The sequence below is a fragment of the Podarcis melisellensis genome (assembly GCF_964234715.1).
Source record: "Podarcis melisellensis genome assembly, chromosome: Z".
NCBI lineage: Eukaryota > Metazoa > Chordata > Lepidosauria > Squamata > Lacertidae > Podarcis > Podarcis melisellensis.
The window spans coordinates 25,965,265-25,992,343 of record NC_138547.1 but is presented as its reverse complement, the minus strand read 5'-3'; the positions used below and the strand labels follow the sequence as shown (position 1 = coordinate 25,992,343).

The 27,079-nt window shown below is 43.9% G+C and overlaps 1 protein-coding gene and 1 long non-coding RNA gene across 4 annotated transcripts in view; one reads left to right on the top strand and one right to left on the bottom strand.

Moving 5' to 3' along the window:
* Nucleotides 1-26,260, top strand: part of LOC309361967 (synaptotagmin-like protein 2) — a 43,434-nt gene extending 17,174 nt beyond the window's left edge. The window contains exons 1-14 of one of the 3 annotated variants that reach the window (XM_081897341.1): nucleotides 2,691-2,764; nucleotides 3,717-3,810; nucleotides 4,979-5,072; nucleotides 5,937-7,085; nucleotides 8,184-8,282; nucleotides 10,703-10,794; nucleotides 11,566-11,667; nucleotides 12,130-12,299; nucleotides 15,354-15,456; nucleotides 17,141-17,302; nucleotides 18,428-18,506; nucleotides 19,930-20,029; nucleotides 21,800-22,005; nucleotides 24,978-26,260. In XM_081897341.1, the coding sequence (XP_081753467.1) occupies nucleotides 2,706-2,764; nucleotides 3,717-3,810; nucleotides 4,979-5,072; nucleotides 5,937-7,085; nucleotides 8,184-8,282; nucleotides 10,703-10,794; nucleotides 11,566-11,667; nucleotides 12,130-12,299; nucleotides 15,354-15,456; nucleotides 17,141-17,302; nucleotides 18,428-18,506; nucleotides 19,930-20,029; nucleotides 21,800-22,005; nucleotides 24,978-25,123 (2,655 nt within the window). In that variant the 5' untranslated portion in view covers nucleotides 2,691-2,705 and the 3' untranslated portion in view covers nucleotides 25,124-26,260. The other 2 variants (XM_081897342.1, XM_081897340.1) reach the window with 2 other exon arrangements.
* Nucleotides 3,782-11,652, bottom strand: LOC309362081. Its single transcript, XR_014164782.1, has 3 exons — nucleotides 11,549-11,652; nucleotides 10,391-10,482; nucleotides 3,782-3,859 (listed from the first exon to the last, which is right to left on the bottom strand). It is a non-coding gene; the product is annotated as an uncharacterized lncRNA (long non-coding RNA).
* Nucleotides 26,261-27,079: the final 819 nt, after the last annotated feature.

Sequence of the window (27,079 nt, the reverse complement as noted above, 5' to 3'; positions counted from 1 at the left end):
AGATAAATAGGTACCGCTCCGGCGGGAAGGTAAATGGCGTTTCCGTGTGCTGCTCTGGTTCACTAGAAGTGGCTTAGTCATGCTGGCCACATGACCCGGAAGCTGTAAAACGGCTCCCTTGGCCAATAAAGCGAGATGAGTGCCGGAACCCCAGAGTTGTTCACGACTGGACCTAATGGTCAGGGGTCCCTTTACCTTTACTTTATCCCTCTTCTCCAATACGTGTCTGGTTATGTACTTATCAAATCAAGATTATTTCCTAATATAATTCTGAGAAAGTTCTGGGAAATTTTTTTTTACTTCTTTTTTGTTTAAAAAAGGGAGGAGGAAAACTAATTGACAATTTCACCATTATTGTTCAGCTACTAGTTAGATGAAGTATGACACCAATAATGAGGCGCTGTGGGTTAAACCACAGACCCTAGGACTTGCCGATCAGAAGGTCGGCGGTTCGAATCCCCGCAACGGGGTGAGCTCCCATTGCTTGGTCCCTGCTCCTGCCAACCTAGCAGTTTGAAAGCACGTCAAAGTAGATAAATAGGTACCACTCCGGCAGGAAGGTAAACGTTTTTCTGTGCACTGCTCTGGTTTGCCAGAAGTGGCTTGGTCATGCTGGCCACATGACCCGGAAGCCGTACGCCAGCTCCCTTGGCCAATAAAGCGAGATGAGCGCCGCAACCCCAGAGTCGGCCACGACTGGACCTAATGGTCAGGGGGACCTTTACTTATGACTCTGTTACTGGGCTCCCCAATGGGGAGCACATGGGCACCACCATGTCCTCAGATACCCTACTTTGAGCCCACCAGGGCACCCTGTGCTACCCATTCATTTCTTTTTAAATGAAGGCTTTTGTGTTTGGTTGATGAGGGTGGTCCGTTTTGGGGTGAGGGCATGCCAGCCCTTTTTGGGGTAGGATGTAGTTTTGTCTGTTGTGTTTTTTGGTGGGGGTTCCTCAGCATCATTGGTGTTTCTTCTGTGAAGGGAGTATCTTGCACGTGTCCACAACAATTTCTCTGATTTCCAAATGTGCCCCTAGGCCCAGGAAGGGTGGATATCCTTGCTCTATCATATAAAGCTTTGGAATCAAGCACTATAGAAAACCTCCTCCTCCTAGCTTTGTTTTTGAAAGTCTTGCCATTTTTCCTGGCTATTCACAGTGAAATCGCCTCCTTAATTCATGCTCTGAACTTAAGTTTGAACCCTGCAGACTGTCAGGTCCTGTTTGCAGGCTTCCCAAAGGTTCGATACTGTGGGAACAGGATGCTGAACAGATGGGCCTTTGTCCTGATCCAGCCACAAGGCTCATGGTTTACTGTTCTGTTCAGAAGACATCTACCCATTGAAGACTTGGGGGATGGTCACAGCTACTTTCAGCTATTTAAAAGCTAAAAATAAACCATGCAAGGAATTTTCTGTTGATTGCTTCCCCATTTTGTCAATTGCAAATACAACAATTCCAACCAAATGTTAATCATTAAACAGGCACTAGCACCTGAGATGCTGAAACAGTTGGATGCCATTTGCCAAACTGTTTATTTAAGGCTGTAACTGCTTCCCTTTTGCAAATTGGGCTTTTTTGCCAGTTAATGCAGGGTGAAGCATTTTGTAATCCAATCAGCTGATGGAGAAACATTGGGGGCCAGTCCTAATTTGACTATCTCTGGCCTCAAACAACTAGTCCAGACTGTTCCCTGCTAAGGAAGCAACTCCTTCACATCTACTGCTCCCAAGATCCAAAACATTCAAAGAAGGCAGACTGGAAGCAGAGTAAGGAACTATTTCACCAATGGCACTTAAAGTACTTATGAGCTATTGGTGTCTCTCTCTGTTTGTAAGACAGAAATGCAGTTTATAATGTGCTTGAATGTAAGTTTTTAAAGTGATGAACAAACATGAGGAAAAGTTCATTATAAGCTCACACTATTTTTGTGCTGCCTGTTACTTGCAGCATTGTAACTAGTGCCAGAAGCATTATCTTCTGAATGAGGCCTGCCTGGCACCAACACTGACATATTTTTGGTGCCACAATAAAAACCTTCCTTTTCATTCAGGTGTTGGATGGAATTTGATCCTGCTGGGACAAGCTTTGTTTTAGTGCCTCTCCATATTGCTGATTGGTTGTCCCCCACCAGCAGCAGCTGGTGTTTTTATGTTTTCTGTATTTTATTTTATTTTATTTTTGTTCAAATTTTGATGCTTCTTGTTTCTAACAAAGGGGCATAGTTTTGCATATAGAAGGTCTCAGGTTCAACCCTTGACAGCTCTAGGTAGAACTGGGAACCTGTCTGAAACCCTGGAGAGCTGCGGCCAGTCAGTGTAGACAATACTGATGTACCAGGGAACTGCCTCAGTATAAGACACCTTCCTAGGTTGGCGAGATGCTGCTTCATCACTGTAGACAGTATTGAGCCAGATGGACCAATAGTCTAACTCGGTGATGCACTACATGTGATAGACCTTGTGATAGACCCCATGTTGACACACAACACACCCACTCAACCATGTAACAGCACCCACCATCTGCATTGAACAACATTGTTTGTATCTTGGCCTGTGACACCTCATATTATTATATGATTTAGAACCTCCTCTATACTTCTGACTGTAAATTGTTTTTACTGATTTCAATGTTGTCCATGTCAGAATATCATCACTCAACTCCCATTGGAGGATTCGTAGGGCTGCATCACAATCCTGGATTTGCATGAAGTCAGGCAGGGGGAGGGGAGCAAAAGAGAAGGCAGGTTTTAGACAACAGTGGAGGTTTGAATAAAGGAAATTGAGCAGTGGGGAAAGTGGTGATTTTTAAACAATGGCAGAGGTGTGAGTAGAGTAGTGGGGGGGGGGGGGAGAGTGGCAGTTTAAGACAAGGTTTGACTACCGTGAGAAGTGAGCCAGGAAAGGCTCTGTTGTATTAGCCTCAAATATCCCATAGCACCTTCACACAAAAACTATTTTGCTCTTGGTACTGTGAATTGCCTTCAACATGAAGTTCCAGATCCATTGTTGTAATTTAGAAGAGATACTTTAATAATGAGCAGACCCCCATCTTTGTACAACACCCATCAACTGAAGCTAACCTTCTGTAATGGAACAAGCTGGCAGGATTCTGTTCACTTTCAGGACACAGTGGCATGCTGTATATCAGCATGGGGTGGTTGGGTGCAAAGGTGGCTGCAAATAGGAGAGTCCAAGGGGGTTGCAAAAAAAAGAGGGAGGCGGAAGCATGAAAGAGGGAACATCAAAGGGTCTGGAGAAGAGGAAGGGATGGTAGCTTCATAACTGGGGAGAGGGTGAAAAAGGGTTCTTAGTAGTTGTAGTCTGTGGGAGGAGGAAGATGCATGAAGTTACCGCAAGGGTGGTTTACATGCAAAAAAAAAAAAAGGGTTGCACAAAAGGAAAGGGAGGCAGAGACATGAGTGTGAAGGCAAAAATGGGTGCAAAGTGAGGCTGCAGAATAGAAGAGAGAAGTGGCTTCAGAAATGTGGTTGGGAAGGTGAAAAGTGAGGTTAGTAGTTGTATGGGGTGGGAAGGGGAAGCTCTAGGGAGTAAATATGGGAGAGATAGTGGGGGGGGTGAGTAAGGCAAGCAGGGTAACAGTCCCTAGTATTTTCAAACTGTTGTAACCAATGCATGATCCAATGAGATTATCCAATACATCACCACCATCTCAGGATTTGTGTCTTTGTGATAAAATGTTGTTCTTTCTCTGCAGGTCATGTGAAGCTTCTTTGGATTCAGCAGAAGGACACAGATCCAAACCAAAGCCAAGGCTAAGGTTGTCTACTCTTCCATCCTCTGCAGAGAAGGTAGTGTGTCCAATGGAAGTGGAATTGGCATTAATTGGCAGCTGTAGATCTAGAACAAACAAACGAAAGTCCTCTTTAACATAGGTGGGGACGGGGAACCTTGTTGAACCTGCCACAGCTCCCATCATTCCTGGCCATTGACCATACTTGATAGGGCTGATGTTAGTTCAGCAACACTTAGAGGGCCAAAGGTTCCCCATACCTGGCATAAAGTATACAGAACATATGGAATCTGCTGTCACAAGGTGTGGTGATGGCCAATGGTTTAGATGGGGAGGCGGTACACAAGGCGGTACACTCAGGGTGGTACTCAGGGAGGGCAGGTGTTATTTATTTTCTGGTCCCAAGGTGGAGCTTCCAAAGCACAGCTGGGCAAGGCAGAAAGGAGAGAGATTCTCCTGGGCGATGTATATAACACTTGATTGGAAAAAAGCCCCTGCAAGTAGTTTACATGTCAGGCTCCCCCCAAAACACAACAACTGCACCCAGATGGAATGTGTATGTGTGCACAGGCAGCAGAACTGTAGGAAGAGAGGGAGAGTCTCATGAGTGAGCTCACATCCACTTTGTCTTTAAACGCTTGGTGGGTGGGGTATGTCAACCATTGGGACATCTTTGTAGCCTCTGTTTCATTATGAATCTCTTCCATTGGAATCATGACTTCTGCTGCTGAGCCTGTACCACTTTTCACCTGAATAAATATCTCTGTCATCTGAGGGCAGTAATTCCACCAGACTGCCTCAGTGGGATAGCTGGGATTTGGAGCTCATTTCATCAGCTTTGTTGGAGGCCCAGCTCCACCAGACATCTCCTGCCCCTGAACTGTGCCAACTGGTTACTACAAGAACAACTGTTTAGAAATTGGGGCCTGAGCGTAGCTGTCAACATTTCCCTTTTTTTAAGGGAAATTCCCTTATTCTGAATAGGATTCCTCACAAGAAAAGGGAAAAGTTGACAGCTGTGGGCCTGAGTTGTGAATTTGATTTTCCTCTTCCCTCCCTGTCCCTTTTCCCTTGTGTGTCATGGTTCTTTTTTTAAGGTTGTAAGCCTTTGGGTAGGGGCTGACTGTTGTCTAGATCGTATGCAAGCTGCTCTGAGAGCCTTTTTTGACTGGAGAGCAGGGTACAGATTCACTTAGTAAATAAATAAGTCGTATTTTCCTCTTCAGAGATCAAGCCTAGAAGATATCTCTCCAGCAGACAGTGGCGTTGGTATAAGTCCTTTCCTGGTTACAAGAAGCAACTCGCAAGGATATGGAAAAGGTATAGTGCCTGGCTAGCTCTGGTCCATGGGGTCACGAAGAGTCGGACACAACTAAACGACTAAACAACAACAACATGCTTCATTTCTTGAAGTTAAGCATTGGGAGCTTCTATTCAGGGAGGCACATTTACAGGGGAGAATCAGCAGGTGAAGGAAGGGTAAAACATTCCCCTCCTACCCAGTAATTCTTCCTAGTCCATATTCCATCCCTGCATTGCCATCTGAGATCAAGTGGTGGGTGAGCGTAGCAGCTTACCTGGATGGGGCCACTGCAAGGTCAGGCTCCTGTGAGTTGAACCAGCAGAAGCACTAAATTGGTGGGGGTGGCCCCACCGATGCACCCATACAGTCCCAACTTCACCTCTGCTCCCGCCCCACTCAGGTCAGCAGCAGCAGCAAATGCTGGTCTCAGCTCCACCATACCGTACACACTTCCACTGGAATTGGGAATCCCAGGTTTGCTTTGCAATGTGTAGGTGCACCCTGCGGCTGGGGCAGAATGCACTGCTTTCTCCAGAGCCGAGAGAACCATAGGAGAGCACAGAATGGACATTCACATAGCCCAGTTGGATGGTATGCACTTCCCGATAACAGTCAGTTGCCCATAATAAATTATAGGGTACTGTATTTGCTGAGTAGGCTTTCCCCAACCTGATGCCCTCCAGATGTTTTGATCTTCAGCCACCATCATTTGTGAGCATTGGAAATGATGTTTGGGGTTCATGGGAGTTGTACTACAAAACCTCTGGAGGAAACCAGACTGGAAAACACTAGTTCAGAACACCTTGTAATTGCAAAGCAGCTGGGTGTAGTTCTGTCAATGATGCTCTGAACTGGGCCTTGGGGTTCTATTTTTGTTGCAGGTCATGAAATACCCTCAACAATATCCAGAAAGCTTTCTGAAAAGGATCTTGATGATTTTTCTTACTCAACTGGCGGGGATGTTGCAGATGCTCCTTCAGAAAGCCACACATTCTCACCAGTTCCACAGGAAGAATTTAGCCCTTCCAGCAAAATACCCGTGAAGAGGATGTCCAACAAAGGATCGTTCCAACCTAGCACAGTTTTAGCTAATGGAGCTGAGAATCCAGAGTTTGGTCTAGCAAAGAGAGAATCACCAAAGAGCTCAAAATTACCCACTCTAGATTGGGGAAATGGCCGTTCTGTCAAACAAGGAGCCAATTATTCAATCTCCTCTAGCAACAATAAAGATGAGGAGATTGGTCTGGATCGGGAACACTTTAAGAACCTGAAGAACTTTTGGGAGAAGGGTGGGGAGCCCCTCTTGACTAATGATGTATCTGAAATCTCAGCAGAAAAGGCCAGCACCACAGAGGCCAATGGAAGGCCATCAAGACTGAACCGATCTCTCTCAGCCCAGTCTAATAACAGCCAAAATGGTGACAACAAGTTAACTTCTAATATACACCCCAAAGCCAGAATCCCCTACAGGAAGCCAGTTGCCTTGTCTTCCAGTGAAGATGAGCCCACTTACATAGCTCCTCCTAGGAAAGGATCGGGATCTGCAATCCCCCGGTCCACGTATGGCAGAAGCAAAGGGGCAATGACCAACAGAAATAGCCTAAGTGATGGGAATGGGAAGCAGTCTCCAGTGGAGGAGGAGAAGAAGGTACCACGTTGCACAAGGAGATCAAAGTTGCCGATTCGAGTGCCATCAGTCAAAATAGAGGCACCGGCTAAAGAGCGGACTGGCATCATTTTTGAGCCAGAGACCCCTGCTGATGAGTTTATTATGGCTGATGAAAGCAAACGTAAGACTGATTCTTTAGCAGGTAGGGTTCAGATATTGATAGAGTCTGTATCTTCAGAGGATGTTGATAAAGTTGGTAGCTTTGTGGAAATAAGTTCTGACTTGGGCTCTCAAGACAACCTGGAAATGGAAAAGAAGCAGCTTAAAGATGGGCCTAGTAGCCTTGCAGAGGACCCACTACAAAACGAGGATGTAGATGAAAGAGGAGTCGCTCAGGAAGTGGATTCTTCCATGCTTTCAGGTACTGATGCTTTGCTAGTTATACATAGTTTTGTGCTGGTCAATACAAAAAACACAAAAATGTGAGGTTAGTCTTTTCCATTAATTCCATTGGGTCTACTCTGAGTAAGACTAACATGAGCTGCAACCCTGTACCAACATGTACATACCACATTGCCAATCAAACATAGAAAATATTAAGTAAAATATTGTCATCTGTTTAAAAACATCTAGGATAGTAAGCTACCATCATATACATCTTAAACAACAATTAATCTACAATTTGGTGCCTTATCTCAGCTTACCAATAAACAGCCATTTTTATTTATGGAAATACAACCGCCATAATTATTCCTCCAGCACAAAACAAAAAAAATTCCTTCCAGTGTGTATCTGAAGAAGTGTGCATGCACACGAAAGCTCATACCAAGAACTAACTTAGTTGGTCTTTAAGGTGCTACTGGAAGGATTTTGTTTTGTTTTGACTATGGCAGACCAACACGGCTACCTATCTGTAACTCCTCCAGCACAGTTACCCCTTCTCTAGGCTTGTCTTCTCCAGGGGCTAAGGAGCCTGTGCCTCTTCAGATGTTGTTGGACTCCAACTCTCACCAGGCCAGCTGGCATGACCAGTGATCAGAGACAATTATCTACTATGAGGACTGACCCTGACAGTGAATGAGAGAACCTGAGCTCTATGAGTGTTCCATCAGTGGATGGTCCAGGAAGATCAGAGTTGTAGTCTAACAACATCTGGAGAGCCACAGGTTCTCCACCCTTAGTCTGCTTAGCCATGGACTAAAAAACTGGAATCAATATTACAAAGAGCTCATCTTCACTTGCAAGCTGGCAGCAACTGACCTGGGTGGCCAGCAGTGCATTAATACAAACTAACCCAGTGTCTGGGAGAGCTGCTGGAGCAGAACAATGTAAGCCAGAAGGCCCAGCTGTGTACACAAGCTCCAGGACCACAAGCCGAAATCTCTAGATCAAATAAACAAAGAATAGGAGGGGGAAGCTTAGGGTGAGGTGGAAGCCACCCTGTTCAAACCTTGGTTACAATAATGCCAATGTCTTACATTGTTTAATACACACCTGCTTGTTTTCCAATTTATTCAAGAGGGAAATGAACATCATTCTCCAGCTGCCAAGAATTTAATATGTGCCAATGGCTATAGCCTTACGAAGAGCTTGGTGAACATTTATACTACCACAGAAAGTAAGTAGTAGCTTGCTTCAATCCACTGGTCTGGCTTTTTCTAACAAAGCAAGCTGGCAAAAGTTACCATATTTTTCGCTCCACAGGGTGCACCGGACTATAGGGCGCACCTAGTTTTTAGGGGGGGAATAAAGGAAAAAAAATGTATTTCCCCCCCCCCCCAGCCCAAAGAGCAAAGAAGCTAAGACAACGAGCGGGATCCATCCCTCTGGCTGTCTTGACTTCCTCTTTAGCTGCCGGCAACCTCTCCAGCTAGGAGAGGCTGTGCACGGCTTTGGATCCCGCTCGCTGTCTTGGCTTCTTTTTTGGGTGGAGGAAGCCCGAGCCTCCCCCGACCCCAGCCCCCAGAAGAGGTCCAGGAGCAGCAGCAAGGTTGCGCGCAGCCTTGCCGCCGCTCCTGGAGCTTGCGGGGCTGGGGGCGTGCTCCGAAGGCTTGCAGATAGCTGCCTGAAGCCCGGGGAGCGCAGCGGGAGTTGGTGCTGCACTCCCCGGGCTTCAGGCTGCTATCCCCAAGCCTTCAGAGCTCGGGGGGAACTCCCGCCATGCTCCTAAGGCTTGCGGATAGCTGCCTGAAGCCTGGAGAGCAAGAGGGGTCGATGCGCACTGACCCCTCTTGCTCTCCCAGCTTCAGCGAAAGCAACGCGAAGCCTCTGGAGCGTGGAGGGAGCGCTTCCTCTGCGCTTCGGAGGCTTCCCGTTGCTATCGCTGAAGTCAAGGAGCCTGCATTCGCTCCATAGGGTGCACACACATTTTCCCTTCATTTTTGGAAAAAGTGTGTCCTATAGAGCGAAAAATACGGTATAACACATGGAGCTGAACCTATCAGTCATACATAGCAGGCTTGACAAATCTCCTGGTTTTGCTGCCTGCTGGAGAATAAGGAAACAGAACAGGGTGGAGGAGCCCAACCATCTGGAAGGCCTTTCAAGACATTTGCAGACCACCTGCCTTCAGGTGTTCAAAAGGAATATGCTCTTAGAGTGGGGGCTGTGCATGTTAGCCCTACTCCTTCCCTGCCCCCCAACATGCTGTTCCTGCTGGAGGAAGTTGTTTGTTTTGCTAAGAGCTATGGCCAAAGCTAACATTATTAATTACGTAATTAATTTCAGTGGAAGGGGAACATCAAACACAGTGCAGAAAATAACATAATTATTAATGTAACAATTGTGAAGTTAAAAAAAAAAGCTATAACAAATATTGGTCATACTCACCTGATCTCAACCGAACATGTGCATTGCAATGATTCCTGCACCTGTTTCCAACAGAATTCTGTATCACCCAGCTGAGAGTGGCTTGGCTTAAACAGCCCTAGTCTGTTGGAAAATTGTAAGTCCATTTGGCTGAACACACCTAAAGGATTCTTCAAGAATAGAGTGTGGGGAACCAGTTTTTTTTTTAATTGTATTAAATTTGTTTTAATTTGTGGCTGATCTGGTAAAATGTGGGAAATCAATTAAAAATGATTTGGCAAGGGGGGGGAAGGATTCCTGAAGATTTGGAATCCTTTCTTATGAGCTCCCACACCAGTACAGTGGTACCTCAGGTTACATACGCTTCAGGTTACATATGCTTCAGTTTACAGACTCCACTAACCCAGAAATAGTGCTTCAGGTTAAAAACTTTGCTTCAGGATGAGAACAGAAATCGTGCTCCAGCGGCACGGCAGCAGCAGGAGGCCCCATTAGCTAAAGTGGTGCTTTAAGTTAAGAACAGTTTCAGGTTAAGAACGAACCTCCAGAACGAATTAAGTACTTAACCCGAGGTACCACTGTAGTGGATTTATAAGGGGTTGTTTTACTTACCAGTGAAATGCAGAAGTGGTACAGGATGACATTTTGATAAAGACAACACGTGGACAATGCAACAGCAACAACCCCTCTGATCATGAACACCACCGATTCTGTAACAGACTCCTAACTATTTATCTACACAATTTATTAAATCCTTTGGCTTATTTACACTAATTTCACCGAATGCTTTTGGCAATACAGCAATTTTTATTTCAACCAACAGATGGCGCTAAATCCATGCGTAAACGCAGATATTCCCCTTTAACTGTTTTAGTTGCCATGCCTTTGTAATGGGCTTTTTAAAGGCAATTAACTCACTGGAACCCAGTTCCGGTGACTTTCAGGTAGGTGCCATTTCTGTTCCAAGAGAACGGGGGAGGCGTTCATGGTGAGTTCCAGCACCTCTTTTTCTAGAGAAATAGAAAATGTCTATTTATATTTAAAAAAGAAAAAGAAAAAAGAAACAGGCTTAAGAATATATGAGTGCAATGCAACACAGATTTTTTTAAGCTGCTTGGTTTGCCACAGTCTCTATATCTAATGGTTTATACAGATAATGAAACAGGTTCTGTTGCTTCAGAGCACAGGATACAATCTTCATGTTGATATGTTTTCTTTTATTGTTTCCAGCGTACACTAAGCCTCAGGTGCCAAACCACCAGTACCTTGAGCCTGAGAGGGCCAAAGACTTTAGCAAATCCACTCCTCTCCTGCTGTCTGAGGTAGGACTATGTTGGTCTGCCTGTATCATGTTTACTAAGTCCTTTTGCTGCTCAGGCTACAACTGCACCAAATATTTACAGGACTTTTATACCACTTTAACAGTCACATCTTCCCTGCAAAGAATCCTGGGAGCTGTAGCTTGTTTAAGGGTGCTGAGAGTTGTTAGGAAACCCTTATTTCCCCTCACAGGACAGCAGTTCTCAGAACTCCCTGGGTAGTGGAGTAGGAAAGTTGGAAATAATTCACATGCAACCAATGAGTCCCTAGCCGGAGGCTTAGTTTGATCAGAATCAAGCATGCACTTCCAGAGTTAAGGATAAGTACGTTGCATCTGGTAAATGACCCACCATAGCCACTAGAGGGCTAAGGAAAGATTGAAAGAACCACTTTCAAGGGAATGGACTTGAAAATGAAGTAGGAACTGTTTAAAGTTCTACCCGAGATAAACTTAATTCACATTTAGTGCGCCTGGCAATTATGGAATCTGCTTTCTGATATTTTTGAACTAAAACAGTTAAACTTAATTAAACCGAACAACTTTATTCCAAGCCCTGTCTATTTTAATAAGAAAAATCAGATGGATACCCCCCTTCCCACAAAAAAGCATTCTGATGCACTAATAAAAATTGGGAAGTCAAGAACCATAGTCATTCAACAATCATCTTCTGCTTGCACCAATCACATCCCTCCATCCTTTCAATTCCCATTGCAGCAAAACACTCAAACATTCCATGACCAATAATTAATATCCACCTTGGCTTGATTTGCAGACGGAATCAGACACAGCTTCAGAAATCAGCTTCCAGTTCAGCAGGCACAAGAAGACACCCAGTGTGGGGAGCCACTCCTCTGATATGGCCTCCGTCTCCTCGGTAAGCAGAGGCAGATTTAGAGGAGCGTGATTGATTTGGCTGCACTGGGCGTGAAACCTCAGGGGTGCCGCAATGTTGCAACTATTATTTAGAATTGAATGGGGGGAGTGCTAATTCTGGCATCACACAGGGTGCCGCTGAAATTTGAGACCCCAAGGACCAAGATCATCTAATGAAATTCACGGCTGAGAGAGGATTTGAACCCTGGTGTCCCAGGTCCTAGTCTGATACTCTAACCACTATACCACACTGTCTCTCACTGTCATTTGTTAAGAATGCTGGGAATTGTAGTTCTGTGGAGGGGGTAAACTACAGTTCCCAGGATTCTTTGGGGGTATCCATGTGTTTTAAAAATATGTTGTGTACACAGACCAAGTTGGGTCATTTCTCCACATTTTAAAGCAATCCTGAACCTATAGACCTTCTAACAATGAATGAATGTCTCTCTTGCACCTTGGACAGGTGAGTGGCAGTGTCCTGAGTGTGTACAGTGGTGATTTTGGGAGTGTCGATGCCCAGGGACACGTTCAGTTTGCCCTGGATTATGATGAGAAGACCCGGGAATTTCAAATTTTCGTTTGTCAGTGCAAGGACCTGGCCATTGTGGATGAAAAGAAAGGAAGGACAGACCCGTAAGTGGTGCTAAAATTCTAAACTCTGGAATTGGGGTGGGGAGGGAAATAGCACTATCACTGCCAATTAATTGTAAGAGTTTTTTAGGACTGGATTGGACAGTATCTCTCCCTGGTCAGTCTCATACATATGGAAGGGGACCAGAGCATAGCTGCTGACCTTGATTCTGTTACATGCCTGTCTCTGGCATCCTTGGACCATAAGATTCAAACGTTGCCTGTACAAGTAATATCTAGTACATGTAGCAACAGCCTGCATGGTCAGTTACCAGAGATTATCCGGGAAATTTGCCATGTGCATTGAATTTTCCACATGTAGGTGGAAAATTGCAGCCACAAATGGACATCCCAGGAGGGAAGTACCACTCAGAGTCTGCATAGAGGGCAGGTGTTCTATAAATCTATCCTTAGCCCCGTGTCCACAGATGTTCATAAAATCATGGAACTGTAGAGTTGGAAGGGTCCCTAAGGATCATCTGTTTCAACCCCCTGCAATGCAGGAAGGTCAACTAAAGCATCAATGACAGATGACCATTCAGCCTCTGCTTAAAAACCCCCAGAGTCCACCACCTTCCAGGGGAGTCTGTTCCACTGCCAAACAGCTCTTCTCATCAGAAAGTTCTTCCTGATGTTTAGTTGGAATCTACTTTCTTGTAAGTGGAAGCAGTTGATTGTTGGACTATAACTCTCATCATCCTTAGCCAGCTTAGAAATTGTAGTCCAACACAACATCCGAGGATGTGGACTGAATAATACTTTGCATTTAGCTTTTCTCCATGGCTGGTGGGCTGGGCTGATGAGAGCTAGCACCCAAACCAGCCTTTAGCTGACTGAATAGTCCAGCAAACTTTGCACAACTTTGCAAATGAAACATCCTTCATTTTGAGAGAAAGAATGCAAACGTTCCTTGTAAAAGAACACTCTACTTCATTGCCCTACCCCAGTATATATCTCTTTTGCCACCTCTCTCCCAGGCATACAAAAGCCTTTTGATGTCTGTTGAGTTCTGGCATGAACTGGTGTCTCCAGCCTGCTTACCTGCAGATATATCCTTTTTTTGCCTGCCTCCTACCAGTCACTATCTCTGCCCAGCAGGTCACAGGCAACAGGAAGTCATGGAGGACCTCAGATGGGAGATGCGTCAGGATCTTTATCCACCATGAATTTCTAATAATAATAATAAATTTTATTTATACCCCGCCCTCCCCAGCCAAGACTGGGCTCAGGGCAGCTAACAACCAATAAAAAACAAGATGACTGAAATGCAACTTTAAAAGCAAGATTAAAATACAACATTAAAACATTAAAATGCAGCCTCATCACAAGAGGAGAAAGAAAAAAGAAAAAGGGGGAGGGAATCAAATTGGCTCCAAGCCAAAGGCCTGGTGGAACAACTCTGCCTTACAGGCCCTGCGGAAAGAAATCAGATCCTGCAGTGCCCTGGTCTCATGCGACAGAGTGTTCCACCAGGCCGGAGCCAGTGTTGAAAAGGCCCTGGCTCTGGTTGAAGCCAATCTAACTTCCTTAGGGCCCGGGACCTCTAGGGTGTTGCTATTTATGGACCTTAAGGTCCTCTGTGGGGCATACCAGGAGAGGCGGTCCCGTAGGTACAAGGGTCCTAGGCCTTGAAGGGATTTAAAGGTCAAAACCAGCACCTTAAATCTGACCCTGTACTCCACCGGGTGCCAGTGCAGCTGGAAAAGCACTGGGTGAATATTCTCCCATGGCAGAGACCCTATGAGGAGCCTCACTGCAGCATTCTGCACTTGCTGGAGTTTCTGGGATCTTTATCCACCATGAAGTTCTCTCTTCCAAACTGTGCTGCAGGGCATTATCGCAGATAAACTCCCTAACCCCCAAATGAACAAAAAGGAAAATATGCATTCTCCTTTAATACAGAACTGTCCATATAAAAGCATAGCCCATACAGACTGTCAATTTCAGCAAAGTCCCAGCCCCAATTAAACATGAAAGTAAATATCACAAGAGCATTCTTATAATATGAGCACTCCTAGATCAGGCAAAGGTCCGTCTAGTCCAGCACTCTGTTCTCACAGTAGCCAAACAGATGCCTTTGGGGAACCTGCAAGCAGGACCTGATTGCAACAGTACTGACTCCACCTGCAACTTCCAGAAGCTGGTACTCAGAGGCATACTGCCTCTAACAGTGAGCATAGCTGTCATGGATTGTAGTCATTCACAGCCTTCTCCTCCATGAATTTATTTATTTACTTCGTTTATTTTAATTTCATAAAGTTTATATTCTTGATTGCAAAGAAGCCCTCAAAGCAAGTGGCTTACAAAAAGTACTAAAACAATTGTTAGCAGTAGCAACAGTTTAAAACAACCATTTGCAACATTTAAAAAAAAAAGCCAAAAACATATTAAAGCACAAGTCAACATCTTGCCTAAGCAAAACTGTTTATCACAGTTTTATCACACCATAATGAAGGTGCCTGCCTGATGTCAAATAGACAGGGAGTTCCAAAGTCTGGATGCCTCCACACTAAAAAGTACCAATTTCTTAGAAATGTGCATTGAGTATTATTACCGTATTTTTCACTCTACAAGACGCACCAGACCACAAGACGCACCTAGTTTTTGGAGGAGGAAAACAAGAGAGAAAAAATTCTGAATCTCAGAAGCCAGAACAGCAAGAGGGATCGCTGCGCAGTGAAAGCAGCAATCCCTTTTGCTGTTTTGGCTTCTGGGATGGCTGCGCAGGCTGCATTCGCTCCATAAGACGCACACACATTTCCCCTTACTTTTTAGGAGGGAAAAAGTGAGTCTTATAGAGCAAAAATACGGTATGTGGCACCTGTTATATTGCCAGTTCTGCAGATCCAAGTGGTTGATAAGTGGGGTCTTATCTTCTTTTTAAGCCGTTTAAGTTGGTGACCAACCCTACATTTGTCCCTGGCTCCACCAGATGATTTATAACTCAGCACAGACACCATGTTGACAACCCAGCTGTTGCTGACTGTCAGGCATCCCCTGTTTGTATGCAAGATCCTAACTGTGTTGAATGTTAACTCGGTGGCTGCCTCTTCGCAGGTATGTCAAAACCTACCTGCTTCCAGACAAAGCACGGATGGGCAAGAGGAAGTCGTCTGTGAAGAGAAGAACTGTTAACCCCGTTTTCAATGAGGTGTTGCAGGTAAGGAATAAATACCTAGGAAGGTTAGGATTTGTGGCAAGGGAGGAGGTGGAATCGAGGATATAATTCTGAATCCAATCTCAGGTTCCCATCACACTAGAGCTCAGGACCACTACTGAGAATATCCTGTAGAGGGCATGGCTGGCTGCTGGCTAGGACCATGAGCAGGAATTAAGAGGTGATGATACACTGCAGTATTTAGTTTCAGGCCCCATTTGTTGTTTTATAAAACAAATGTGTAGAAGTGCAAACTACATGGGGCTACATAAACAAAGTGTGCTCCTCTTTTAATTTATTGTGAGCAAAAGCTGTGTTTAGCTTCAGTTGAATGGGATAGGGCGTGTTCTCCATAACAGAGAGCACGTGTTGCGGTTGGGGAAACAGGCCACCCTGCAGTGACTAGGCAAATTTGGTGAGGAACCCAAGCCTTTAAGTGGTTAACTTTGGGTTGCTGGGGAGTTTTGATTGTTGCCAATTTGGAGGAGGGGTCAGAGTCTTTAAATACAGGGGCCAGACGTAGGACGTCCTCTTGGCCATTTTTGCACCAGATCACCCTCCCTCCCTCCCTTTTATAGGGTGGTTTTTTCATATCGCTTGACCTTGCTATGCCTGTCATGGGGTCGTTCGCCTTGGTGCGGGGGCCTGGTAGGTATTTTGCCATCTGGCTGATTGGCTGGTGCCATTTGGTTTTTGCCTACTGCGTAGCAAATCGTCACAACTTGTAAGGTTGGCGGTTAGGCATTGGTTAAATTGGTGCTTGAAGGGGTAAGTGCCTATCCCTCCAAATGATGCGAAGGGAATTCCGTTAAAGGAATCCAGGGGCTTGCCATTCTTTTTGTCCTTGTCCCCGGAGTCGGACTTGGGCCGTGCAAGCCCCACCGGAACATGAGGGTGAGAAGTTATTGACTGTTGCCCAGCTTCATTTCTCACCCAATACTTGTTTCCCACGCTGGCTTCCGCTGGAATCCGGAAGGGCCAGCTCTGTCCCTGAGGGCAAGGACAGATAGTCATAACCAATGCCTAAGCAACCACTCACATTTTTTGTATTTTAATAAAGTTGTGGCCAAAATTATGCCAAAAACCTTAAACAAAAAAAAATCATGTGTGAAGTGTGAATTTTTTGGTGGGTGGCATTGTGGGACTCAACACGCAACAATGATCCCTATATACCAGGGGTCAGCAAACTTTTTCACTGTCCCTCAGACCTTGTGGGGGGCTGGACTATATTTTGAAAAAAATTATGAACCAATTCCTACACCCCACAAATAACCCAGAAATGCATTTTAATTAAAACCACACATTCTACTCGTATAAAAACACCAGGCAGGTACCACAAATAACCCAGAGATGCATTTTAAATAAAAGGACACATTCTACTCATGTAAAAACGTGCTGATTCCTGGACTGTCCACAGGCTGGATTTAGAAGGCGATTGGGCCAGATCTGGCCCCCGGGCCTTAGTTTGCCTACCCATGATATATACATATGCATCCTGTTCTACTGTGAACTGTCTGGTGGTCTCCTATCCAAGCGATTAGCCAGCTCAGTGCTGCTTAATTCCATCAATACTATGCCCCCGCCCCCAGAACCCTCCCCTCAGCACTATGAGATGGTGACCATTAAGAGAACAGAAGTAAAAACAATGTGTGCAAAGTGATAAAAGTCGCTTCTCCTTTCTCCTCAGTACAAAATAGAGAAAATGGTCCTGCTGATTCAAAAACTAAACCTCTCCATTTGGCACAATGACCCTTTGGGACGCAATAGTTTCCTGGGCGAGGTGGAAATAGACCTTGCCAGCTGGGACTGGCAGAACAATAAACTGAACTGGTATATGCTCAAGCCACGGGTAAGTATGGTTCAGCAGGGATCCTGCTAAATATAGGTTCTTATGTAGGGTGAAGGGCTTAATCATACATTCACATTTTTCTTTTAAGAAAACTTCAGTCATTCACGCACGCGCACACACGCACACACATTTCTGGAACAGAGCCAGTGTGCTGTAGTGGTTAGCATGGAAGGGCTAGGACCTGGATGACCAGGGTTGTAATTCCCACTTGGCCATGAAGCTCACTGGGTGACCTTGGGCCTGCCACTGCCTCTCGGCCTAACCCACCTCACAGAGTTGCTGTGAGGATTAAATAAAAAGGGGGAGATCCATGTGCAGTACGTCACTTTGAGTTCCTTAGAGAACAAGGTGGGGTATAAAAGGGGTGGGGTGTTGCCTAGCAACCAGTCAGAATGGCATGATCCTTGCTGAGGTAACTCATGCTCTGATTGGCTATGTAGCTCTGAGGGAGTTTTCCTCAGTATGTATTGTGGATTTTCTTAAGGCCAGTTCTAAGAAAGGCAAACTCCCCCCATTCATTTCTCCTCAAACTATATACTCTTGTCCAGCTTACCTTAGATCAACAAGGAGAATTTCAACATAATTTTAAGCAAATATCTCCTTTAGTGCAGCATTTCTACTTGCCTACTGTCCTTTCCTCCCCTCATGCGCTATTCTGGTGGCTTTACTGATCCTCCTGAGCCAATTTGGGGACAACCCAAAGCCCTGCTGTGCTAGCAGAAGTTCATGTGCAGGCTTCCAATGGTGGGAACAGTTAGTCAAACCTGACCCTGTTTTCATTCTCTCTCTGGACTTGGTCTACGTTCTTCAAATGCTAGCATCGTTCCCCTACACACACACACACACACACACACACCCTGCCTTTCTGCTTCCACTCCTGATCACAGCCTGCCAGGGCTGCATTTCATTTAAAAACTACTCTCAACTGCCACGGAAAAGAGATCAGCATTGCCCCTCACATCTAGTTTTGCCCAGAGGCAATTTTGCTGATTTTGATGGAGAGAAATTTGATTGAATTTTCAGCATAGGTTTTCAGAATTTGTTTGGATCTGATCACCAGCTGATTTGAAATCCCTCGCTGTGGTTTTCTGCACACTATGCTTCTCACAGTCCTTTCTCTTTCAGATCCTCCCAGCCATCAATCATGTCGACCATCGGGGTGTGATGAACCTGTCCATCAAGTATATCCCACCAAGCAGTCTAGGTAAAAACACAACAGTGAAGATTTCAGAAAGCGTCTCCATGTTACTACAGGGTTGGGTATTGTGCACCACCCATTCTCATTATTATATATTGTTGGGAATCAGAATGGATTCCCCGCCCCCGCAAGCCACACTACATATATCAGGGCTTCCCAAACTGTGTTCCATGGACCACCAGTGGTCCTTGAGCTTCATTCAGGTGTTTCACAGCATGCCAAATATTCATTTTGATTTTTTATCTGCTTTTATTTCTTACATACTTTATTTTATCATACTGCAATTTGAATTCTTTGGAGCGCAAGTTGTACTAAAATGTCACCCTGGGACAGTGTGTGGAGGGAGAAAAGCTGATGACTGAAATTGAATCCCTAAGGATCTCAAAAGAGAGAAGAGAATTTTAGAAATCTCCCCGCAACCCAACAGCACTAAATATTGGACAATTAGGAAGAATAGTTGGACCACCTGAGAACAGAATCATAAAGACCTATGGGGTCCTTTCATGCTGAGGTCTATGTTGTTCTCCCCTCTTAATTTTCATAACAGGCCTGTAAGGTAGGTTAGGCTGAGAGGGAATGGCTGGCTCATGATCACCAGCAAAGCAATCCTATGCATGTGAAGTCAGCTTCATGGTATGGAATGGGCTACCTTGCAAGTTTGTCATAGCAAACTTCTTTTCTCTTCAGCACATGGGAGGAAAGAGCTGTGGCTCAATGGGATGAGGGCCATAGCTCAGTGGTTTGCATGGAAAAGGTCTCAGATTCAGCCAATTTCATCTCAAGATAAGGCTACAGAAGACCGCAAAGCCGCTGTTGGTCAGAGTAGACAGTACTCAGTAGGGATAGATGAACCAATGTTCTAACTCAGTCTAAGTCAGCTTCCTATGCAGGGCCAGCTCTACCATTAGGCAGTGAAAGAACCCCCTCAGATGGCATGTTCTGGTGGTTAGCAGCAGCCTCCTAGCTGTACACAACTGTCTCTGCGAGGTAGAGTTGGCTGGGAGACAGCAACTGAGCCCAGGTCACCCAACAAGCTTCATGGTTGAGTGGGGGTTTGATATATCCTTGTCCCTAGTTATAGGAACATAAAGAGCTGTCAGACCATTGGTCTCTCTAGCCCACTGTTGTCCACAGTGACTGGCAGTGGCTCTCCAGGATTTAAGGCTGTGGTCTTCTCTCACCACTGTACTTGGAGCTGCTGGGGATTGAACCTGGGACCTTCTGCATGCAAAACAGATGCTTTGCCACTGAGCTACAGTATTCCCTATGCTTAATAGCACCTTTCCTAGGCCCTGTCCACCATCAAGTCCAATGTTCTGGCTGCTCCACCACATTCCACTCTCTGTTTAGACTTGTTTTATTATAACTACGAATTGGTGGCACTTGCAAACTTAAAAGTTTAAGGATTTCTATGCCTACTTCATGGCAGGTCCATTAACTCCTCCAACTGGAGAGGTCCATATCTGGGTGAAAGACGCTAAAGACCTCCCACAGTTACGTCCTTCTGGAGTGGATTCCTTTGTGAAATGGTATGTATGTCATTTGCTGTGCATGTGCGCACACACACACACAGAGAGAGACGTATTTGCAGTTAACATAAATTCCTTTTCTGACCAGGGACATCTATAATCCCAGTGCAGAATTAGTCATATTAGGAAGATGCAACCCCTTAAGTAATATTTAAATGCTGGACTGAGACAGAGCCAGTGCTGATTGGTTCTCGTTGGGCAGATGGCAGGGAGACCTACCGTAGGTGGCAGCAGAGCTAAAGACAGGCAGGGTCAACTAATTCAAGTTTTGTCCCCATCCTCATGCCTGCTGAGTTCTGCAAGGGCAACCGGGAGATTAAAGAGGGGGAACCTGGCAGGCAGTGCCATCCCCGGACTGTTTTGCATGCAAGAAGCAGGTGGCAGCCAGCCAAGCTTAGAATGAGGTTGGAGGGGGCACCAATGGGCCAGCCTCCATTGGATAGAGCTGAGAATAAGGAGGCCCATGGTTTGAAGCTCCCCTCCACTGTGGACTCGCTTGGTGGCTTTAGGTAACCCCCCTCTCTCAGCCTCAGTAGTTTCCTCTCCCCCCATTACATTATGGGGGATATTAATATCCCTTACAGCGTTGTGTTGTGAGGATCACAGGAAGATTAGGGACTGGAATCCGGTGGCCCTCAGCCTAATCTCATGTGGCCACTAATTCCACTCAGGTGAAGGGAAGCCCAGAGAGGGAAAAGGAGGGGAGCCAAAATGGATGGAGTGATGGAATGAACAGAGGGGGGAAGCCCTCTGCAAGCAATTGGTCCAGGTCATGGACTAAAGCAAACGGTCCATCCCATAGCAGCCTACTGGGTGGCAAGGGACAGGGAGAGGTAAAGCGAAGCCAGAGAGTTGGGCTAGAGTGCTGGGGCACAGGCATCGCTCTCTTTTGGCTCTGGCTTTACCCACCACTGTCATGTGGGCCCCTGAGGAAATGCAGTCCTTCTCACAGTACCCTCCTCCTGAAGTTCATTCCATAGCTCAGTTGATAGAGCATGGGACTCTAAATCTCAGGCTCACGAGTTCAAGCCCCACGTTGGGCAGAAAGATTGCTGCATTGCAGGGTCCCTTCAGGCTCTACAATTCAAATTTTTTAATTGATTTTCACAAAATTAAAAACACACTAACAAATAAACAAACAGACATATATCATAATCTTATTAAAACTGATCTTCTTAACATGTTAAGTGACTTCCTCGTATTCCCCCTAGTTGAATTTCAGTGCATATCATTTTAACGGTTTTCCAAATCAAAGTTCTTTATAATTTTAACTTAATCACTTAACATCACTCTTTCTTCCCAATTCAGCATTAAACATAGTAATTATCAAGCTCTACAATTCTATGGACTATGCGGGCGATATACTTTGAACTATCGAAATAACTATTCCAGTGTTAAGTAGTACGCAGCATCATCACACGGGGTGTTCAGAATGACAGCAGCATCCTCCTTGCTGCAGTTTCACTGCCCCTTGCCAAGGCAGGGCAAGTTTGGGGGAGCTCCAGGTTGGTGGCATTGGTGCCCTTCAGGTCCTCCTGACGTCACTGCCCCCATCTTATCCCGCCCCACCCTGGTCACAGCAAATGCAGCTATACCACTAGGAGGGTCATCCTGCTTCTACTGCTCTGCCCCCTCACCCTCAGGTTCCACTGCTGGTGTAATTACTATTATTGTTATTATTTGTTTGCAGGAGAGGGGGTTGGTATTTGAAGGAACATGTAAATAAATAACTGTTGGCATATATGACATGAAACACTGCTTCTTTTTAAGCTACATCCTTCCAGACACCAGTAAGAAGAGTTATCAGAAAACCAGAATTATCAAGAGAGATTCAAACCCTGTCTTCAATCACACCATTGTGTATGATGGATTTCACACAGAAGATCTGAAGGATGCGTGTGTGGAGCTGACCGTCTGGGATCATGAAAAGCTGACCGATCACTTCCTTGGTGGCATCCGACTAGGAGTGGGGACGGGTAAGTGGGTCACCTGCTCTCATCCTTTGATTTTCATTTATGGGAACATGGAACAGTCTGTCTTCAAGTAATTACTACGACTACAAAGAGCTGGCATCAGAATGTTAACCCTGGACTGTATGTAAATAAGAAAGAAAATGTGTGTGTGCTGGGAAGGCTTTTCTTCAAAAGGAGGGCTTGGCTGAAAAGTAGGTTTTGTTTTGTTTTTCCAAAATTTTTATTAATTTTCCACATTTTTAAACAAGCAAACCAACACACATCGTAACTGAACTTGGTCCAATGTTAATATCATAGTTAAATGACTTCCTCAAATTCCCTTGACTGAATTTCATTGTATATCATTGTAACGGTTTTCCAAAATAGTATCTCATAAAATTTACTTAATCCTCTTAACATCTTTATCTAATTTTCATCTTAACTTTAAACATAATGTTTTATAATTTCACATATTTATATCCTTAGTCTATCTGTTATTTTGCAAGTATTTCTAATTAATTTATCTTAGCATATTTGAATAAATAGTCTTTAAATTTATTCCATTCTCCCTGGTATTCCTCCTCCTTCTAGTCACAGATTCTTTCAGTCAGGTCGGCTAGCTCCAAAAAGTCCATCATCTTCATCTGCCATTCCTCCACTGTTGGTATTTCTTGTGTTTCCCAATTCTTAGCTAATAAAATTTGAGCTGCAGTTGTGGCATACAAAAACAATCTAACATCTTTCTTGGGCTATTCCAAACCTGTTATTCCAAGAAGAAAGACCTCTGGTTTCTTAACAAATGTGTATTTCAACAATTTTTTTCAGCTCATTATAAATAGTCTCCCAGAAGTCTTTCACCTTGGGACAGGTCCACCACATATGGTAAAAGGTACCCTCCTTGTCTTTACATTTCCAGCATAGATTATCACTGTTGTAATAAATCTTTGCTAGCTTTACAGGGGTCAAGTACCATCTATACATCATTTTCATTATATTTTCCTTTAACATTGTACATGCAGTGAACTTGACCCCTTTCCTCCACAACCTTTCCCAATCTTCAAACATTATGTTATGTCCCACATCTCTTGCCCAATCTATCATCACGGATTTAACTTGTTCATCCTTTGTATGCCACTCCAACAGTAAATTATACATTTTAGACAAATTTTTAACTTTAACATCTAACAACTCTGTTTCCAATTTAGTTTTTTCCAAAGCAAAACCATTTTTCTTATCTATTTTGTACTATTCATTAATCTGGTGGTGATGTAACCAATTTATTTTATCTTTAATTTGACCAAATGGTTTTAATTTAAATCCTTCATTATCTTCTAGTAACAAATCTGAATATATCAACCACTTGGTTTCCATGTTTGACTTTTTCTGAGCCTTTGCCTCCATTGGCGAAAGCAATCTGGGTGTTTTCCTTTCTAAAAGATCTTTGTATTTAATCCAAACATTATATAGAGATTTCCTAATTACATAATTTTTAAAAGCATTATGAGCCTTTACTTTATCATACCATAAATATGCATGCCATCCAAACACATTGTCAAATCCCTCCAAATGTAATACATCAGTATCTTCTAGTTGTATTCTTTCATTAATCCAGCAAAACGCTTCTGCTTCAAAATAGATCTTCAAATCTGGCAGTGAAAATCCCCCTCTTTCTTTGGAATCTGTTAGTAATTTATATTTAATTCTGGGGTTTTTCCCCTGCCAGATAAATCTAGATAAAGCTTTCTGCCATTCTTAAAACATTTCACATTGTCAATAATTAGGAGGGCTTGAAACAAAAACAACATCTTTGGCAATACATTCATCTTAACTACAGATAACCTGCCCATTAATGACAATTTCAAATTCGACCAAATCTCCAACTCTCTCTTAATTTCATTCCATAATTTCTCATAATTATCTTTATATAAATTCAAAATTTTCACCGACAAATTAACCCCCAGATATTTAACTTTTTTCACAAAGACAAGGCCCGTCTTTTCTTGTAATAACTTCCTTTCCTCATTGTCCAGATTTTTCTCTAAGACTTTGGTATTGCTCTTATTTAACTTACCGGTAAATCCTGCTACCTGCCCGAACTCCTGTATCATCTCCAGTGCTTTTACCGCACTGGAATCTGCTTCTTGAAGTGTCAATACCAAATCAGCAAAGGTTTTTAATTTGTATTGTTTGGATCCTACTACTATACCTTTGATTTTTTTTTCTTCTTTTCTTAAATAAGAAAGAAAATGTGTGTGTGCTGGGAAGGCTTTTCTTCAAAGGGAGGGCTTAGCTGAAAAGTAGTTTTTTTTGTAAGATTCAGTTGCCTTCCAGATTTTGGCGGTTGTGGGGGGGACTTAATTTGAAAGCTAGTGGTTGCAGTGGGTTGCTTTTGTTCTATTTTTTAATTATATGATTGTCCCTGGAAAGGGTAAGTCTCAGATAAATTGGAGTCTGGCATCCCATCCGGAAGGTCTCTCTCCATCTAAACTTGTAACCTATTACAGTTTACTTTCCCTTTAAGAAGGTTCAGCAGCTTTTAGCAACCTACGTTCCTTTGAAGCTCCAAGTCTGCCTTGGGGTTTTAGAAGAGACCTGGAGAGGCTGTTAACCCTAATGGAAGTCCCAGCCCATTCTCATCACCAATAACTTAATTTTCAAATAATACTGTTAAAGAAAATAAAATTACTTATTGGTGGCCATCACTGCCTCCAGTTCCATAGTTTGACTACATATTACGGGAAGAGCGTGTCCTGAATCTTCCAACATTCAGCTCCATTGGTTTTCAATGAGTTCTTGTGTTGAGAGAGAGACAGGAAGTTTTTCTCTATCTACTTCCTCCATGATGTTCATAATGTAATTGCTCCTTAGGTATATAACAGTTCTGCAGAGAATGCAGGAGACTCAGAGAAGAAACAGTTTAGCATAGGACAGCCCCTTCCTGCAATTATTTCTACAGTGATTCACCACATCTTTCTCTCCCCCACCCCCCAAAAAAGGTATTAGCTACGGGATTCGTGTTAATTGGATGGATTCCACACAAGAGGAGGTGGTCTTTTGGCGGGAAATGATGACGACACCAAATGAATGGATTGAAGGATCAATGCCTTTGCGCTCCTTGGCAGGGAAAAAGAAGTATAAATGAAACTCTGGGAACTCTATGAATCATCTGAGATGAAGTTTTGAGTACAGGTGACAGACAGGGGAGGACTGTTGACTGCCAGTAAGCATAAGGCTATTTAGATCATGTTTGTGACATATCCCAAAGAAGCTAAGTATTGTTTCTTATCCCAAGAGAGATCGGAAAAGATATAATACTGATATCACATTTCAGCTTAGGTAAAAAGCACGGAAGAACTACTGTTTACCTCCACAACATTATGTACTACAAATTAAGTTTTGTTTTGTCTTTAATTAGATTTTGGATATGTACCCAAAAGGCAAGGAAGAAGAGGTGTAAATATTTTATAGGTTTTTGAATTTTCTGTTCTATTACTATTCCCATGATGGTTTTGTTTGTTTGTTTTTCTGGGCAGAGGAAGTTATAATAAAAACTGTGGTGTAGCATTCATCAGTGAGCACAATATCTCTTTTGCTGAATTTATTATATTGTTCTGTCCTGGTTCAAATGGTTTTGTTTATTTTTCATAATTGGAACAGCTTGGGGTTGTATCTGGCATAGGTATCCTGTTAGCACAAGGACTTCCACTTTAGCAACAGAACTTCCCTCTCCCTTTGTGCCCTCTCCTCCTAAATACCAACGATGGTTGGAACCTTAAGGAAAGATTTGGGGGCACACAGGGGAGGAGCGGAAGGAGAACTTCCATTGAGCAAGTGGAAGTCCCTTGTGCCATCACAGGAATGACTTTGTTGAATACAATCTGTTGAATACAATCAGTTTTTATAACTTTATGTTGTGATTTTGAAACCTGTTGTGGGAGATTATTGAGGATAGGCAAGTAAGAAATGTCACAAATAAATATAAATAACTTCTCTTTTTCAGTGTTGCCACACCCTTTACGTTTCACTTTAAAAATGGGAAATGCTTGATAAGACCAAAAAAATAAAAATAAAGTAGGTACAGCACTTCCCACTATTTTTGGGGGGTGGGTCCGGTAGCCTGTAACATGTAAACTAAAATATCCTTATGTTTCATGGTGTGCAATGCTTATGAATGTTACCTGTAAGTCATAAACATCTCTTAATGCTGTACCCCTCCTGATATGGGTCTGTGAATATGTGCCTTGAATGTTAATTATATATAATAAACCTGAAGATCATGTTTGTGGTTGCTAGCTGTTGTTTAGCCCCATCAGTGGGCTTCGTGCTTTCTAGCAGTGTTGGGGGGGGGGCTTTTTCACCTTGAGGGCTGCATTCCCTTCTGGGCAACCTCCCAAGGGCCACATTGGAGTGGTGGGTGGGGCCTGCTATAGAGGACAGTCTCCCGAAGTATGCATGTATGATTTGGGGTGGCCCAGATGTTATTGTGAGATGCAGACCTCCAGGTTGCTATTTGTTACTGTCATTAGGAATCATTGCAGATAGACTCTCCTAGCTATGGGTAGTATATCCATATCTGCCCAATGGCACTTCCTCCTTCATTCACCAAGGGAATGTGCAGAGAGGGGAAAGCATGGGTGACCTAATCAAATGCATATCAAGTAACTGCTTCCTCCATTGTGGATGGCAGGGTTTAGAATCAATTTAGACTGAAAGTAGCACATTGAGGAAGAACACAAACAATTTCGGGTTGAGAAAGCTACTTTGTGCTACAAATGAATGAGTGTGTACACACAGCCATAGTACTGAACACCTTCAGATCATGATTCTTGAATATGATGGTTACAACCTTTCCAGCCTGTTCCTCTGGGAACCAGAGGGGCTGCTGTTGCATAGTGACATCTGAAAAAGAAAACGCATGTTGCAGTTCAATTGATTTATTGTTTCTGTCTCCCAGGTAACGCAGATGCAAGCACTGTTGCATGCATGGTGTCCTACAGCGCTTGTTGTTGTAGTCTTCTTTTCAGCCAGGAGATTGCTAAAATCTCCAGCTGCTCATTAAAACAATGAATTTTGCATCCTTTTACTCCTCTCAGGTTAA